This window comes from Lagenorhynchus albirostris, chromosome 13, assembly GCF_949774975.1.
Source record: "Lagenorhynchus albirostris chromosome 13, mLagAlb1.1, whole genome shotgun sequence".
In the NCBI taxonomy this organism is placed as follows: Eukaryota; Metazoa; Chordata; class Mammalia; order Artiodactyla; family Delphinidae; genus Lagenorhynchus; species Lagenorhynchus albirostris.
In genome coordinates this window covers 54,274,423-54,291,295 of record NC_083107.1, presented here as the reverse complement: position 1 = coordinate 54,291,295, position 16,873 = coordinate 54,274,423, and the positions used below count along the sequence as shown (strand labels likewise).

The 16,873-nt window shown below is 38.4% G+C and overlaps 1 protein-coding gene and 1 pseudogene across 1 annotated transcript in view; one reads left to right on the top strand and one right to left on the bottom strand.

Moving 5' to 3' along the window:
• Positions 1 to 10,571, bottom strand: part of THADA (THADA armadillo repeat containing) — a 312,573-nt gene extending 302,002 nt beyond the window's left edge. Inside the window, exons 1-4 of the mRNA XM_060169844.1 lie at positions 10,456 to 10,571; positions 7,239 to 7,338; positions 6,845 to 6,939; positions 2,133 to 2,263 (exon numbers count right to left, since the gene is read on the bottom strand). Coding sequence (XP_060025827.1) covers positions 2,133 to 2,263; positions 6,845 to 6,939; positions 7,239 to 7,314 — 302 coding nt within the window. The 5' untranslated portion in view covers positions 7,315 to 7,338; positions 10,456 to 10,571. The remainder of the gene's footprint in view (positions 1 to 2,132; positions 2,264 to 6,844; positions 6,940 to 7,238; positions 7,339 to 10,455) is intronic.
• A 4,123-nt stretch (positions 10,572 to 14,694) lies between these two features.
• On the top strand, positions 14,695 to 14,945 carry LOC132531922 (SS18-like protein 2; annotated as a pseudogene).
• Positions 14,946 to 16,873: the final 1,928 nt, after the last annotated feature.

Genomic DNA, 16,873 nt, shown 5'->3' with positions numbered 1-16,873 from the left:
GTTAAAAAATATTGACTCTTGGGGACTTCCCTGGTGGCTCAGTGGTTAAGAATCCACCTGCCAATGCAGGGGACATGGGTTCAAGCCCTGGTCTGGGAAGATCCCACATGCCACAGAGCAACTAAGCCCATGTGCCACAACTACTGAGCCTGCGCTCTAGAGCCTGCGAGCCACAACTACTGAGCCTGCATACCACAACTTCTGAAGCCTGCATGCCTAGAGTCCATGCTCCACAAGAGAAGCCACCACAATGAGAAGCCCACACACTGCAACGAAGAGTAGCTCTCACTTGCCACAACTAGAGAAAGCCCGCGGGCAGCAACGAAGACCCAATGCAGCCAAAAATAAATAAATAAATAAATTTAAAACAAATAAAAAATATTCACTCACACTCGTAACCTGGCAAATGCAAGTTATAACATAACACCATTTTTCACCTACCAAATTTTAAAAGATTTAAAGATTGATTTTATTCAGTGTTGGAAAGATATGAAGAAAAAGGCACTCTTATTCACTTGTTAGAAGGAGTATAACGTGGTATCGTGTTGAGGATTACGATTTAGCAATATCTATCAAAAATTTTGATAGGCTTAAGTTTGGTCAAGAAATTCCTCTTCTAGGAATTCATTTCAGAGAAATACACATATAAAATTATATACATAATTAAGAATATCACTGTAGCATTGCTGGAATAATGAAAACTTGAAAACAAACTATCAATGGAGAAGTGATTAAATAATATGTAATACGGCACATATAAATTTCGGTACATACATATTATGGAATATCTAGCTGTTAGAAAGAATGAGGCTTTTGGTGGAAATGTAAAACGGTGCAGCCATATGGAAAATTGTTCGGAAGTTCCTCAGAAAATTAAAAATAAAATTACCATATGATCCAGCAATCCCACTTGCGGGGGATTGCTATATACCCTAAAGAACTGAAAGCAGGATCTCAAAGAGATATTTGCACAACCATGTCCATTATTCACAATAGTCAAAAAGAGGAAGCAACCCAAATGTCTATCAACAGACTAATGGATGAACACAATGTGCTATATACATACAATAGAGTATTAATCAGCCTTAAAAAGGAAGGAAATCCTATCACATGCTACAACATGGATGAACCTTGAGGACATAAGTCAGTCACAGAAAGATAAATACAAATGTTTTACTTATACAAGGTAGCTAAAGTAATCAAAATCATAGAAAAAGAAAGCAGAATGGTGGTTGCCAAGGGCTAGGGGGAAGAGGAAATAGGAAGTAGTTGTTTAATGGGTATAGAGTTTCAGTTTTGTAAGATGGAGAAGTTCTAGAGATCCACAGCACAACAATGTGAATACACTTAACACTACTGAACTGTACACTCGAAAATGGTTAAGATGGTAAATTTTACGTTATGTGGGGTTTTTTTAAACACAATTAAAAAAAAAAGGACTATACTGACCTGAAAATATCTCTAAGACATTCCTTAGTGAAAAACAACCTACAGAGAAATATGTAGAGTATAACCCCATTTACATAAAAAATAAAAACTAAAGTATAACACACACACACACTAAACCCAAAGGAAAGGTCTAGAAACACCAAAATGTCAAGTGATAACCTTTACTAAGAAAAGATAAGCCAGAAATAGTGAAAAGGAAGGCTCACTTTTTATTTTGTGTACTTCTATATTGCTTAAACTTTCTACACTAAGCATATATTCCTGTATTACCTGTGTAATATAGGTAATATGGTAATATATTCCTAACGTATGCTTAGGAATATATGCTTTAAACATCTGTTTAGACCAAGAAGAGATGGGACACAGAAAAAAACAGCAGGATGACAGATTTAAACTTAACCAATAATTGCATTACATGCAAATGGACTGAACCAGGAGTCTGTAAAATACAGCCTACAGCCTATTTTTTTAACGTCTGTGACCTAAGAAGCTTTTTTACATTTTTAAAGAGTTATGATAAATAAATAAGTAAATAAACAAAACAAAGAAGAAATTGTATGAATGAAATTGCTAAGTGATACATTTCAGTTCAGTTTTACCAAACCATAGAGGGAACCTTAAACACTGGTTACTTTTGGTCAAATTAAACATTTACAACATCTAACTTTTCTTTTTTTCCTTACCTTGCCAAGACTTTCTTCAAGGGATTCTTTAGATTCAAAGAAAGATAAATGCCTGCTAAAATATCCAAACAACTTCGAATAGTGGGATCACACTTTCCATTTTTATTTGCCTTCTCCAGTAAGGGTACAATCTATAATCCAAAGAATTCAAAGCCATAGTAATGTTTTTCTAATATCAAGAATAGTAAAGTAACATAGATTCAAATACTTTTTTAAGTCTCACCTTTAATGTGTAATATTTTCCACTCTACACTGTTAAGGGTACTAATTTAAACACTATTTAATTTAATTTAAAACTATTTCAGTATTTATTAAATATTTAAACCATGCCCCCAACTCCCACTTTACCCTCCAGACCCACCTTCAATGAGTAGTAGACTTGTTAATGGCTTAAGGTACAGGAATTCTGTAGCACTACTGAAAACCAATAATACATTTAATTGCTTCCCCCAAAAATATTATGCAACTTCAAATGATAAATCCTAATAATGAAATGCTCGTAAGGACAGTCTTTACATTTTAAGTTAACTTTTTAACGTGCCTGCTAAAATTTTTGAAGATTAAGATTAATAGAAATTTTTTTTTAAACTTATCTCCACAAAAAAGGTATGTACAGAGAGGGCAGACAGCAGAAGCAAGAACTACAATCCTGCAGTCTGTGGAACAAAAACCACATTCATAGAAAGATAGACAAGATGAAAAGGCAGAGGGCTATGTACCAGATGAAAGAACAAGATAAAATCCCAGAAAAACAACTAAATGAAGTGGAGATAGGCAACCTTCCAGAAAAGGAACTCAGAATAATGACAGTGAAGATGATCCAGGACCTCGGAAAAAGAATGGAGGCAAAGATCAAGAAGATACAAGAAATGTTTAACAAAGACCTAAAAGACTTAAAGAACAAACAAACAGAGATGAACAATACAATAAATAAAATGAAGAATACACTAGAAGGAATCAATAGCAGAATAACTGAGGCAGAAGAACGGATAAGTGACCTGGAAGACAGAATGGTGGAATTCACTGCTGCACAACAGAATAAAGAAAAAAGAATGAAAAGAAATGAAGACAGCCTAAGAGACCTCTGGGATAACACTAAACGCAACAACATTCACATTACAGGGGTCCCAGAAGGAGAAGAGAGAGAGAAAGGACCAGAGAAAATATGTGAAGAGATTATAGTCGAAAACGTCCCTAACATGGGAAAGGAAATAGCCACCCAAGTCCAGGAAGTGCAGAGTCCAATACAGGATAAACCCAAGGAGAAACACACCAAGACACATAGTAATCAAATTGGCAAAAATTAAAGACAAAGAAAAATTGAAAGCAGCAAGCGAAAAACAACAAATAACATACAAGGGAACTCACATAAGGTTAACAGCTGATTTCTCAGCAGAAACTCTACAAGCCAGAAGGAAGTGGCATGATATACTTAAAGTGATGAAAGGGAAGAACGTGCAACCAAGATTACTCTATCCCGCAAAGATCTAATTCAGATTTGATGGAGAAATCAAAAGCTTTACAGAAAAGCAAAAGCTAAGAGAATTCAGCACCACCAAACCAGCTCTACAACAAAGGCTAAAGGAACTTCTCTAGGTGGGAAACACAAGAGAAGAAAAGGACCTACAAAAACAAACCCAGGGCTTCCCTGGTGGCGCAGTGGTTGAGAATCTGCCTGCCGATGCAGGGGACGCGGGTTCGAGCCCTGGTCTGGGAGGATCCCACATGCCGCGGAGCAACTGGGCCCATGAGCCATTACTGAGCCTGCATGTCTGGAGCCTGTGCTCCGCAACAAGAGAGGCCGTGATAGTGAGAGGCCCACACACCACAATGAAGAGTGGCCCCCGCTCGCCGCAACTAGAGAAAGCCCTCACACAGAAACGAAGACCCAACACAGCCATAAATAAATTAATTAATTAAAAAAAAAACAAACTCAAAACAATTAAGAAAATGATCATAGGAACATACATATCTATAATTACCTTAAATGTGAATGGATTAAATGCTCCAACCAAAAGACACAGGCTTGCTGAATGGATACAAAAACAAGACCCATATATATGCTGTCTACAAGAGATGCACTTCAGACCTAGGGACACATACAGACTGAAAGTGAGGGGATGGAAAAAGATAGTCCATGCAAATGGAAATCAAAAGAAAGCTGGAGTAGCAATACTCATATCAGATAAAATAGACTTTAAAATAAAGAATGCTACAAGAGACAAGGAAGGGCACTACATAATGATCAAGGGATCAATCCAAGAAGAAGGTATCACAATTATAAATATATATGCACCCAACACAGGAGCACCTCAATACATAAGGCAACTGCTAACAGCTATAAAAGAGGAAATCGACAGTGACACAATAATAGTGGGGGACTTTAACACCTCACTTACACCAATGGACAGATCATCCAAACAGAAAATTAATAAGGAAACACAAGTTTTAAATGACACAATAGACCAGATAGATTTAATTGATATTTATAGGACATTCCTAGGTTTAGGACAAACCTAGGGAGACAAAAGACCTGTATGCAGAAAACTATGACACTGATGAAAGAAATTAAAGATGATACCAACAGATGGAGAGATATACCATGTTCTTGGATTGGAAGAATCAATATTGTGAAAATGACTATACTACCCAAAGCAATCTACAGATTCAATGCAATCCCTATCAAATTACCAATGGCATTTTTTACAGAACTAGAGCAAAAAAATCTCAAAATTTGTATGGAGACACAAAAGACCCCGAATAGCCAAAGCGGTATTAAGGGAAAAAAAAAGGAGCTGGAGGAATCAGACTCCCTGACTTCAGACTATACTACAAAGCTACAGTAATCAAGACAGTATGGTACTGGCACAAAAACAGAAACATAGATCAATGGAACAAGATAGAAAGCCCAGAGATAAACCCACAAACCTATGGTCAACTAATCTATGACAAAGGAGGCAAGGATATACAATGGAGAAAAGACAGTCTCTTCAATAAGCAGTGCTGGGAAAACTGGACAGCTACATGTAAAAGAATGAAATCAGGATACTCCCTAACACCATACACAAAAATAAACTCAAAATGGATTACAGACCTAAACGTAAGACCAGACACTATAAAACTCTCAGAGGAAAACATCAGCAGAACACTCTTTGACATAAATCACAGCAAGATCTTTTTTGATACACCTCCTAGAGTAATGGAAATAAAACCAAAAATAAACAAATGGGACCGAATGAAACTTCAAAGCTTTTGCACAGCAAAGGAAACCATAAATAAGACTAAAAGACAGGGCTTCCCTGGTGGCGCAGTGGTTGAGGGTCCGCCTGCCAATGCAGGGGACACAGGTTCGTGCCCTGGTCTGGGAAGATCCCACATGCCGCAGAGCGGCTGGGCCCGTGAGCCATGGCCGCTAAGCCTGCGCATCTGGAGCCTGTGCTCCACAATGGGAGAGGGCACAACGGTGAGAGGCCCGTGTACCGCAAAAAAAAAAAAAAAAAAAAAAGACTAAAAGACAACCCTCAAAATGGGAGAAAATATTTGCAAACGAATCAACAAAGGATTAATCTCCAAAATATATAAACAGCTCATGCAGCCCAATATTAAAGAAACAAACAACCCAATCCAAAAATGGGCAGAAGACCTAAATAGACATTTCTCCATAGAAGACATACAGATGGCCAAGAAGCACATGAAAAGCTGCTCAACATCACTAATTATTAGAGAAATGCAAATCAAAACTACAATGAGGTATCACCTCACACCAGTTAGAATGGGCATCATCAGAAAATCTACAAACAACAAATGCTAGATAGGGTGTGGAGAAAAGGGAACCCTCTTGCACTGTTGGTGGGAATGTAAACTGATACAGCTACTATGGAGAACAGTATGGAGGTTCCTTAAAAAATGAAAAATAGAATTACCATATGACCCAGCAACCCCACCACTGGGCATATACCCAGAGAAAACCATAATTCAAAAACACACATGCAACCCAGTGTTCATTGCAGCACTATTTACAATAGCCAGGTCATCGAAGCAACCTAAATGCCCATTGACAGACGAATGGGTAAAGAAGATGTGGTACATATATACAATGGAATATTACTCAGCCATAAAAAGGAACGAAATTGGGTCATTTGTAGAGACATGGATGAATCTAGAGACTGTCATACAGAGTGAAGTAAGTCAAAAAGAGAAAAACAAATATCGTATGTTAATGCGTATATGTGGAACATAGAAAAATGGTACAGATGAACCAGTTTGCAGGACAGAAATTGAGACACAGATGTAGAGAACAAACGTATGGACACCAACGTGGGAAAGTGGCGGGGGGTGATGGTGTGGTGTGATGAATTGGGAGATTGGGATTGACATGTATACACTGATGTGTATAAAATGGATGACTAATAAGGACCTGCTGTATAAAAAAATAAATAAAATTCAAAAAACAAACAAAAAGGTATGCACAATTATTTCATTATCCTACCTATATACAGCTCCAATAGTGGTGGAAGCCTAAGTATGGCTTCTTTTGCCACTCTGAATAAAAAGATATCATACAATGAATAGAAAAAACAAAACAATCCCTTATTCTTTAATGATACATTTATATTAAATAATTGGGAGCCAAAAATTATCAGTTAATTTTAAAAGTCCATAATAGCATGATAACCTTCAAAATGCACTCATGAATATCAAATCAGCCTTACCTGTTTAACATAATGGATCTGTGACACTCCATCAGTGAGTTGTACACAATGTAACAGCAAAGAAGCTAGATTCTTCCCTTCTACATCAGCCAAAGCTACATAACACACACACAAAAATTTCTTCAGTGATTTAACAATATATGGATATGAGTTTGCCTTTGTCATGTGTTCTATAAAATTTAAATATTTATAAACAAACAAACAAAAAACCTGGCAGAACTTAGTCTGAAGATAGAAGTTTAAGAAAACCATTTTACAACCAAAACTGAATGTAAAGAATGTGGAATAATTAAATACCAAGAGTTTGAACATTATGTGATATGGAGTCCCAGAGATAAATATACTGTTTGCAACCTAAAAAAGAGATCAACAAATGAAGTCAGAAATCACTTACATCTCAAAGTTTCAAGGTCCTGATGACAAACGGTCAATGAAGTAACTTGAGTTTCTTTCTTCTTCTTTACACCCATTTTAAATAGAATTAACAGTAGTCACTACAAGAAAGAAGAGTTTTAAGACACTAATGCACTAAAGCCCTCAGTACCACTGACATTTTGGGCCGGATAATTCTTTGCTATAGAATTGTTGTCCTGGACACTGTAGGATATTTAACACATCCTTGGCCTCTACCCACTAGATGTCAGTAGCATCCTCTTTCCTCTAAGTTGTGACAACCAAAAAATGTCTCTAGTCATTGCCAAATGTCCCCTGGGGAGCAAAGTTGCCACACACTGAGAACTACTGATCTAAGGATTTCTGCTTTGAAAAACTTGTTTAGACTCAAGAAGAGTTTATTAATGTCTGAAGTTACTTTTACCTACCCAGTCTTTATATTTTAAAATACAGCAAACCTTCATTTTAGTAATAACAAAGAAACCAGTATGGTTTTTCGAAAATAAACTACACATACCTAACCTCCGTGACTTCTTAGACTGACAGATCAGGAGGTATCATGAGATGCTATATCTTTATTTCTGCAAAATATTTAACAAAGGAAACTTTCACATACTATCCTCGTGAGTTTGCTTTTAGTTAACGAACAGAGTTTGTTTCAGCTAACAGGGTTCACAATGGGCTGAACAAATGTACTTAGAGGATACACACTAATAGTACCATGCGGTCTGAAGACAAGCCGCTAGGGAAATGCCACACAGGGCTCTTTTCTTGGTGCAGTTAGCATTTTTAGCAGTGTTTATAATGTAGACATTAGAGGACATAACATAGTGAATTTATAAAAGACACAAAGGTGGGAGCATATGTTGGATGATGGAATTAGGATTAAAAAAAAACCAATAAACTGGAATAAATTTACCAAGATGAAACAGAAATAAATGTAAAATGCTGCATTTGGATTAGAAAAATATAATCTAGAAATACAGGATGGGGAGGTGGGGGAGAAAATATGTGATTTGAGACAGCTCAATATGTGGTTTGAATATTATGTGAGCCAATAGCACAACATGACTGCTAAAAACCACATTAGAAGTCAGCTAGACCAAGGGAATGCCTGATCCCTTGGTCATCTTCACAGGTCAGGTGACATGTGGAGCATTAGATGCTATGCTGGTGGCCATATCTTAAGGAGCCGTAGTAAATGATGGAGCTTCCAAGGAACAGCCAGATTTCTGAAGGGCCAAGAGAGCACCTCCTTTCAGAAAACAGTTCAGTTAACCAAAGGTGTTTGGTCTGGAGAAAAGAGGACTGGACGAGTGCCTTAAAAGAGCTGCTGTTGTTGGAGGACTGCTTTGGAGAAAGAGGAATAGATGTCTTCTGTCTTTTTTTTTTTTTTTTTTTGGCTGTACTGCACGGCTTGCAGGATCTTTTCTCTGACCAGGGATTGAACCCGGGGCCACGGAGTGAAAGCACCAAGTCCTAACTACTGGACCACCAAGGAAGTCCCAGATGTCTTCTATCTGAGATGGCTATAGAATTTGTAGATGTCTATAGAATTAGGAAATGTCAGTGCAAGCTTCAGGGAGGCCAGTTCCAGCTCAATACAAAGGAAGAACGCTATGGTTCAACTATAAAATGTGCTGCCTTTCAAAAGAGAATTTCCCAATGCTGGGAATACCCAAACAGAAATTGAATGAACCCTTTCCACCTGTACTCCTGCAATAACCTCCCAACTGGTCTCCAAACTTCCATTCTGCTTCTGAAGAGTCCATTTTCTTCACAGTCATCAAAGCAATTTTTTTCAAATCTAATTACTCTCTTTCTTAAAACTTTCCAAGGGCTTTCATTTTCACTTAGAATAAAATCCAAATTTGAGACTTTGGCCTTCAAGGCCCTAAATAATCTGGCCATGCTTTCCCCTACAGTTCATCTCAAATTAATCTTCTCTTCACCATCTAGGGGACTTTGCACTTCCTGATATCTCTGTCTGTTAGGCTTATTCCACCAAATCTTTGCAAGGCCAACTCTTCATCATTCAGGTCTCTTCTCAAATATTACCTCCTCCCAGAAGCCTTCCATGACCACTCTATCTAAAATGCCACCACTCCTACGCATATACAGACCATTTCTATTGCTTTATTTTCTTCATAGTACTTACTACTACCTGAAGTTACAAGAACTTGTTTATTTGCATATTATCTGTCTCCCCTAGTAATAAATTCCATGAAGGCAGCAACTTTAATCTGTTTTGTCCACTGTTTTAATTCTCAATTCCCAAAACAGTACCTGGCACATATCAGGTGCTTAATAAATATTTGATGAATAAACAAATGAGTTATTTAAAAAACATTTGTCAGTGATGTTCTAAAAGGTATGTATACTTTTAACAGCAGCAAGTGGACTACCTGTCATCTTAAGTAAATTCTATATCCAAATGACAAGCTAGTCCTGACACTGAAGAACCTTTGGTCCCTTTGCTAAGTAAGAGGTCAATACAGCAATGAAATGTGAAAATCCACTTAACAGAAAATGGTAATAAAAATGGACACAGTTAGAAAAGCATTGACAAGGTTAAGAATCTGAAAAGTGAAATGATTAGATCAAGGGGAATATCACTGGGGATCACTTCCTAGGTAAGTCACCAATATACAAAGCTTAGAAGGAATAGAGATAGACAACTGGGGAGGCTATTCTCTGGTGAATGGTGAGCAAATCTGCCCCGGGATTTGATCCTGGAACCCTCAAGACTGCACAAAGAGGTCTGGTGCTTATGCGTGCTCAATGGATGCCTAAACGTTTGTCCTGAAGAACTGGGCCTCCCAATAGCGGAAAATCCCGTGCCCACCTTAAGGTACTGCTTAAGTGGCCAGAAGATGCTCAGTAAATTGTACTCCTCCTGGGTCCCACTGGCTGCTTCCCTTCTGATTGCTGCTTACTCCCATCTACAACTTTCTGGCTGACTCCCACAAACATTATCTGGGCAATTTCCCAACCACGTGGAGACCGGGGAATGACAGGTAAAACAAAAGTGGTTAAAGTGCTATCTCCATGGAGACCTAAGCGACCGGAAATCAGTTTCAAGACCGTCAAATTCTCGCGTAACTGAAGGACGGGAATTGGTGAATATCGCCTGGCGGCCCTAGCAAAGTGGCCGAGCCGAATGGTGGAGAGTCGAACGCTACCGCGGATGGGACAAGCAGGACGCCTGGGAGCCAAACCTCGTTCCCGTGAGAGTCCGAGAAGAGTCGCAGCCCTCAGGACGAGTCCCGGAAGCTGGTCTAGTTCTACGGTGTCTCCGTGGCTCACAGCGTGGTCTGTAGTCGACTACCGGGTCGAGGCGACGGGAGGGAAGGAAGAGGACCTGGAGGGAGAATCATCGCGAGAATTGAGCCAATGAACTCCTCCAATCAGGAGTCCAGAGGGGTGGTGATGTCACCGGAGAACCGGTGTTAGTGAGTTTGGTCAGACCCTACTTTAAAGGGTGCGCGCGGTACCTCACTTGAACCGCTAGGGCGAACCCTGCCCGCCTCCTTACCGTTAGGTAAGCTTTGACAGTGGCCTCCACACCCCTGAGTCCCTGGGAAGCACTTTTGCCTTAACCCAGACGTTCCACCTTCTCCCTCTCAGCTTTCTCAGCGCAGAGACAGGGAGAAAACTGCCTCCGGGCCTTTAGAATCAGGAGCCAGATGACTTTAGAGCCTGTGAGAGGGGGTAGGGGATGGAACGGGCAGTCAACTGAAGCCACAGTAAGAATTTTGACTAAGATGCGAAGTACGGAAATGAACTAACGTATGCCACAGTACAGGTATTCATTCAGCAAACAGTTAATGAATGCTATTGTCGGAGCTGTTACCAGGCTCTATCCTTGAAAGTTATCCTATTTAGGGTATATATATTATGCAGAAAACCAAATTATCAGATGGCTCGGCCCTTTAAAAATACATAAAATAAGTAGGTGCCAACCTCTACACTAGGAGCTGGGACGGAGGTAAGATCAAGAAATAGACACGGAGGTTATGTTCAAGTGCAATTAATTTGGGAAATACAGAGAAACATTCCAGTTCCCCAAACCTTTAGTCAGATTGATGATTTTAAGTTTTTAATCATTACTTTTCTGAATTTTATCTCACCTTCGTTTGTTTTTCTTTGTAGTTTTATCACCTGTGTATGTATCACTAAACAGATCTTATTTTGTTTGATTTTGAGCTTTGTATGTGGAATCGTTTGTTTTCTCCAGGACTTTGCTTCTCAGCATTGCTTTTGGCATCCACAGAAAAGCAGATCTGTGTAGTTCTTTCATTCACTGTTGTATAGTATTCCATTGTTTAATATACCACATTTATCCATTCTAGTCCTGTGGAGATTTGGATTGTTTCCAGCTTTTGCACTAACAATACTGCTGTGAAATGTCTTTAACATGTCAGCTGATGAGTGTGTGTAGAACTTCCTCTACAGCAATTTTTTTCTAATTTTGACTGGGACTGATAGTAAGAAATACATTGTACCTTAAACCAAGTACACCTAAGTGCTCACACATATATAACTGAAACAAAACTTCCTTGAAATATTTGTTATTCTACAAGAGCTATGTGCTCTGATATGGTAAAATACACATAACAAAATTTACCATCTTAACCATCGTTTTTTTAAAAAAAGGAGAAGAAAGAAACAACAGGCTCAAGGTGGAGCCACTAGCCCCCAGGACAGCAGACCAAGATTTAATGGCAGTTTCAGCCTGTCTCAAGAACAGAATTTCTGGAATTGCTTATCAGCACTAGAGAAGTAATCTTACCTGAAACAATCCTTTTTTTTCCTTTACTCATAACTTCTTTGTCTCACCCCATTTCTATAAAAGCTTTCCATTTTGTACCACTGAAGGAGTGCCTTCCTATTTACTAGATGGGATGCTGCCTGGTTCATAAATCATTGAATAAAGCCAATTAGATCTTCACATTTACTTGGTTGAATTTTGTTCTTTAACACCATTTTTAAGTGTTTTCCTTTTTTAAATATATGTTTCAGTCTCACTGAAGTAACTTCGTAACGATCAATGGATTACAACCCTTTTTAAATTTTGGCCCAACCATTTGAAAGTAAGGGGCATTTGAGAGTAAGACGTTGTGAGTCTTCCCCCCACAAAATGAGAGCATGAGCTAGGAGGCAAACACACACAATTAACATGTATGTGCAAAGGTGGTAACTGCCATAGAAAAAATGGGGAATAGAAGAGAGTGAGGGGGAGATCTGTTGCCATTTTAAATAGAGTGGTCAGGGTAGGCCTCCTGGAGTAAGGATTTGCGAGAGATGTGGATACCCTGAGGAAGAGCATTCCATGTGGAGGGAACAGCCACTGCAGAGGTGTGTCAGGGCAGGAGCTTGGTGAGGAAGAACAGCAAGGAGGCCAGTGTGGCTAGAGCCAAGCCAGCAAAGGTATAGGTTATAGGGAATGAAACAAGGGAGTTTCAATTATGTAAAGCCTTACAAGGACTTTTACTGTAAGTGAAATGGGGAGTCATTTTGAGCAGAAGAGTGATAGGATTAATCTGCATTTCAAAAGAGTCCCTGGAGCTACTTTGTTGAGACTAAGACTTTAGTGGAAGTGGGAAGACTTCCCACTTCAATGAGTGAAGAGGCTATTGCTATAAACTAAGCAGGCAAGATGCTGGTGGCTCAGACCAGGAAGGTAGCAGTGGAAAGTGTGAAGGGTGGACAAATTCAGGATATGATTTGGAAGTAAGCCAACAGGATTTTCTGAAGGATGGGATATGGAGTATGAGGAAAAGAGTCAAAGATGATTCCAAGATTTCTGACCTGAGCAACTGGAAGGATGAAGTTGCCATTCATAGAGTGATCAGGGCAAAAGTTTGCTTGGAGTGGATTTGAATGAGTTTAAAAGAGACTGGGAGGAAAGGAATTGACAGTGACAAGATCAAGCAGCGACAATGGCGGTATAGTACACAGTGGCAAATAAATGGAATGGTAACTCCTAGGGGAAATAGAGGCAAGAGAAAGTTCAGGTTTTAAAGACTGAAAGAGTAACGTGTTTGGAAAAGAGCTTTTTTTTTGGAGTCAACTTGCACCACCAAATTGAGACCACTTTAAATTCTCTGCTTGGGTCTTTTCAGAACACAGCATGAATTTGGGCCATGAACCTTTTTTTAAGTAGCTGTATATTTTATTTGTAAAAATGTAGTCCAAGGGAATTTTTAAAGAATCAGTAATCCTTGATATATAAAAGTATAAAAGAAAACACTTAAATGGCATCTTATGGTAAAAGTGGACTACATAAAATCATGAAAAGTAATCAGTATATCTGTGTTTTGTTAAGTGTAGTTTTACTTTAAATATGTACCTGTTAAAGCAGCATTTTCCCTTCAAGTAGGGAAGGGAATTTTTTTATAGTTATTTAATAACACATTTTCACACATAATGATTTTTTTAAGTTCTTTTACATTTGAAAGGATGTTTGAATAATTAAAATTTCACCTTTTAAAACCACAAAAAAGGGATTTAATTGCCTACTCATTTAATACTTGTTCATAAACTTCACTCCAATCACAGGTATCTACTATAATAGGTATTGTTTTCCATAACTGAAAATCTCAATGGAGTCTGTCAGTCTCAGAGTCACCCTTACATTTTAAAAAACACACTTTATGAGAATAATCTGCCAGTAGTGTATGGTGATTTACATAATTAAGGAATCCCTCCTAATAAGCCCTATTTAATAGCTTCATGTCTAAAATGAAATCCAAAAGCATATACTATAGTATGAATATGAATATTTTATTGTTTGTTAATATAAGATGATATTTTCTGGCCAGGAGTCTCTCATGAGGTTGCAGTCATCCAAAGGCTTAACTAAGGGTGGAGGATCCATTTCCAAGATGACTTAACTCAGTGGTGCTTGTTGTTTACAAAAGGCCTTAGTTCCTCCCCATGTGGGCCTCTCCCCCAGGCTGCTTGAGCTTTCTCACAACATGGTAGCTGGCCTTCCCCAGAAAGAGCAAGGTAGAAGCTTCAATGGCTTTTATGGCCTAGCCACAGAAGTCCCACACCATGTCAACAATATCGCATTGATTACAAAGTTCAGTCCTATTCATTGTGAGAGGGGACTACACCAACCCATAAATGCCAGGAGGCCAGTATAGTTGGGGGGCCACTTTGGAGGCTAGCTACCACAGTCTATAACACATCTACAAATTTCTCTTGATACTTAAAATGTACTAACTAATAGATCACAACTAAGGAATGATTTGTTTACGAGTTGTTTGATTATAATTTCCACAGTATATCTTAAGGAAACACTAATGCTCATGTGTTCTTACAAACTTATTTGCCTTTAATGACATACATTTTCATAGAAGACAGCCACAGAATTTAAACATAAAACTAGGTTTACTAGATGCACGAGGATCCGTGGGGCCTGAGACTGGGTTTCAACCTGGCTTCCCAGGATGTTGGTAGCCTTCATACCAGACTGGCTGAGAGGCAGGGCAGAAGTCAATCAAAATGATCCAGTGGGTCCTAGAGGAGAATGACCAGCTGATCTGCTGTATCATGGAGTATCAGAACAAAGGCCAGGCAAATGAGTGCACCCAGTACCAGCATGTGTTACACAGAAATTTCATTTATTTGGCTACTATCACAGATGCCAGCCCAACCATTGCTTCAAAAGCAATGGAATAATCTTCCAGTTGACTGTTGTGAGAAGTCATTGAATGTAATTCATTTCCTATGAAGTAGAATCTTTACCATCTTAACTGCTTAAAACATGAATGAAACTTCTGTGACTCTCAAAAATGTGAAGAAAGCTACTAAGTTAACTGTATTCTCAATGTAAATATTTATTTTAATAATTAAGCAGATTCCCTAAAAAAACAAAAATAAAAAAAAGGTTTGTTATGAATGAGGCACATTTTAGATGTTCTTCAAACTTTCTTTTTTTATTTTATTTTGATTTAAAAAATTTTTATTTTTGGCTGCGTTGGGTCTTAGTTGCTGCGTGCGGGCTTTCTCTAGTTGCAGAGAGCAGGGGGCTACTCTTTGTTGCGGTGCACAGGCTTCTCATTGAGATGGCTTCTCTTGTTGTAGAGCATGGGCTCTAGGCGTGCGAGCTTCAGTAGTTGTGGCTTGTGGGCTTAGTTGCTCCGTGGCCTGTGGGATCTTTCAGGACCAGGGATCAAACCTGTGTCCCCTGCATTGGCAGGCGGATTCTTAACCACTGGGCCACCAGGGAAGTCCCAAACTTTTCCTTTCTAAAGAACTCTGATCTTATCCCTTCCCTACTTAAAAGCACATGATGGCGCTCTTTTATGTATTCTTTCTTTCCTTCACCAAACACCAGCCTCCAACTTGTGGGACCTTCTCAGTATTCCCTGAAAGCACTGATCTTTCATGCACTGTGCTCTCTGCTTGGAAGGTTTTTCTTGCTTTTTATTTTTCTCTTTAAGATTTTTTTTTTTTGGATGTGGACCATTTTTTAAAGTCTTTATTGAATTTGTTACAATATTGCTTCTGTTTTATGTTTTGGTTTTTTGGCTGGGAGGCATGTGGTATCTTAGCTCCCTGACCAGGGAGGGATAGAACCTGCACCCCCTGCACTGGAAGGCAAAGTCTTAACCACTGGACCGCCAGGGAAGTCCCTCAGAAGGTCTTTCTTATTCCCACCCGCAAAACTTCCTCACACTTGAAGATACATCTCACATGTCACCTCCTCAGTGAAACCTGACAAGAAATTCTTGTTTTTACTGCCAGTAGTTTTGTCTCAGCATTGTCACTTTGTCTCAGCATTGTCACTTTGTTGGGACATGCTAGTTATTTGTATGCTTGTCAGTCTTCCTATTAACTTCTGAACTTTTCCAAGACAGGAGCCATCTTTAGGTCCTTATTGACTAGTACAGTGCCTAGCGTGAGTAACTCAGCAAATATACTTGTTGGGTTAGGATAATAGACCATCAAGTTCTTTTCCAGTGTTAATGTGCAATGATGCTTACCTTACCACTATGTGGCAGCAAACTACAGAATTACTTCCACCTTTCAATAAGGAGTTCAGCCAGGATGAATGTTCACCAGACAATGGTTTTCCTGGAAGTAGAATTACAGGAGACCCTCACTTTCCATGTTGTTTATTTCTGCACCATTTGAATGATAGCATATTTTTTCATGTGGAATATAGAATTCATCCAGAAAAATACATAAAACAAATATTTACAAATAGATTTTAGCTTATTGACTTCTACCCAAAGTGAGATAGAATAGCTTGTCAGCTCAGTTTAAATGCTATATTTATTATGAAGCATAACATTCAAATAGAAAATTACTTTGTTTATGAAAATTGCTCAATATTATGTTTTTAAAATTCATAGTGCTGCTTATACTTTTTACAAAATAATCAAATATTTAAACTTTAAAAGAAAATTTCAGTGAGTAACTTAAAAATTAAGTCATAAGGAAAATAGTTATAAAATAATATGACCCAGAAATATTAGAACAGCAAATCATATATACATTATGTTTACAACTTGATAAAAAAATGTGGATACTGTGAATAAGAGTTGGAAAATAATGTGTTTTGAAAAGCAGTTAATCAGGCTGGTAACATTATGAGTGAACTTTTTTTCTTCTTAAACTTTA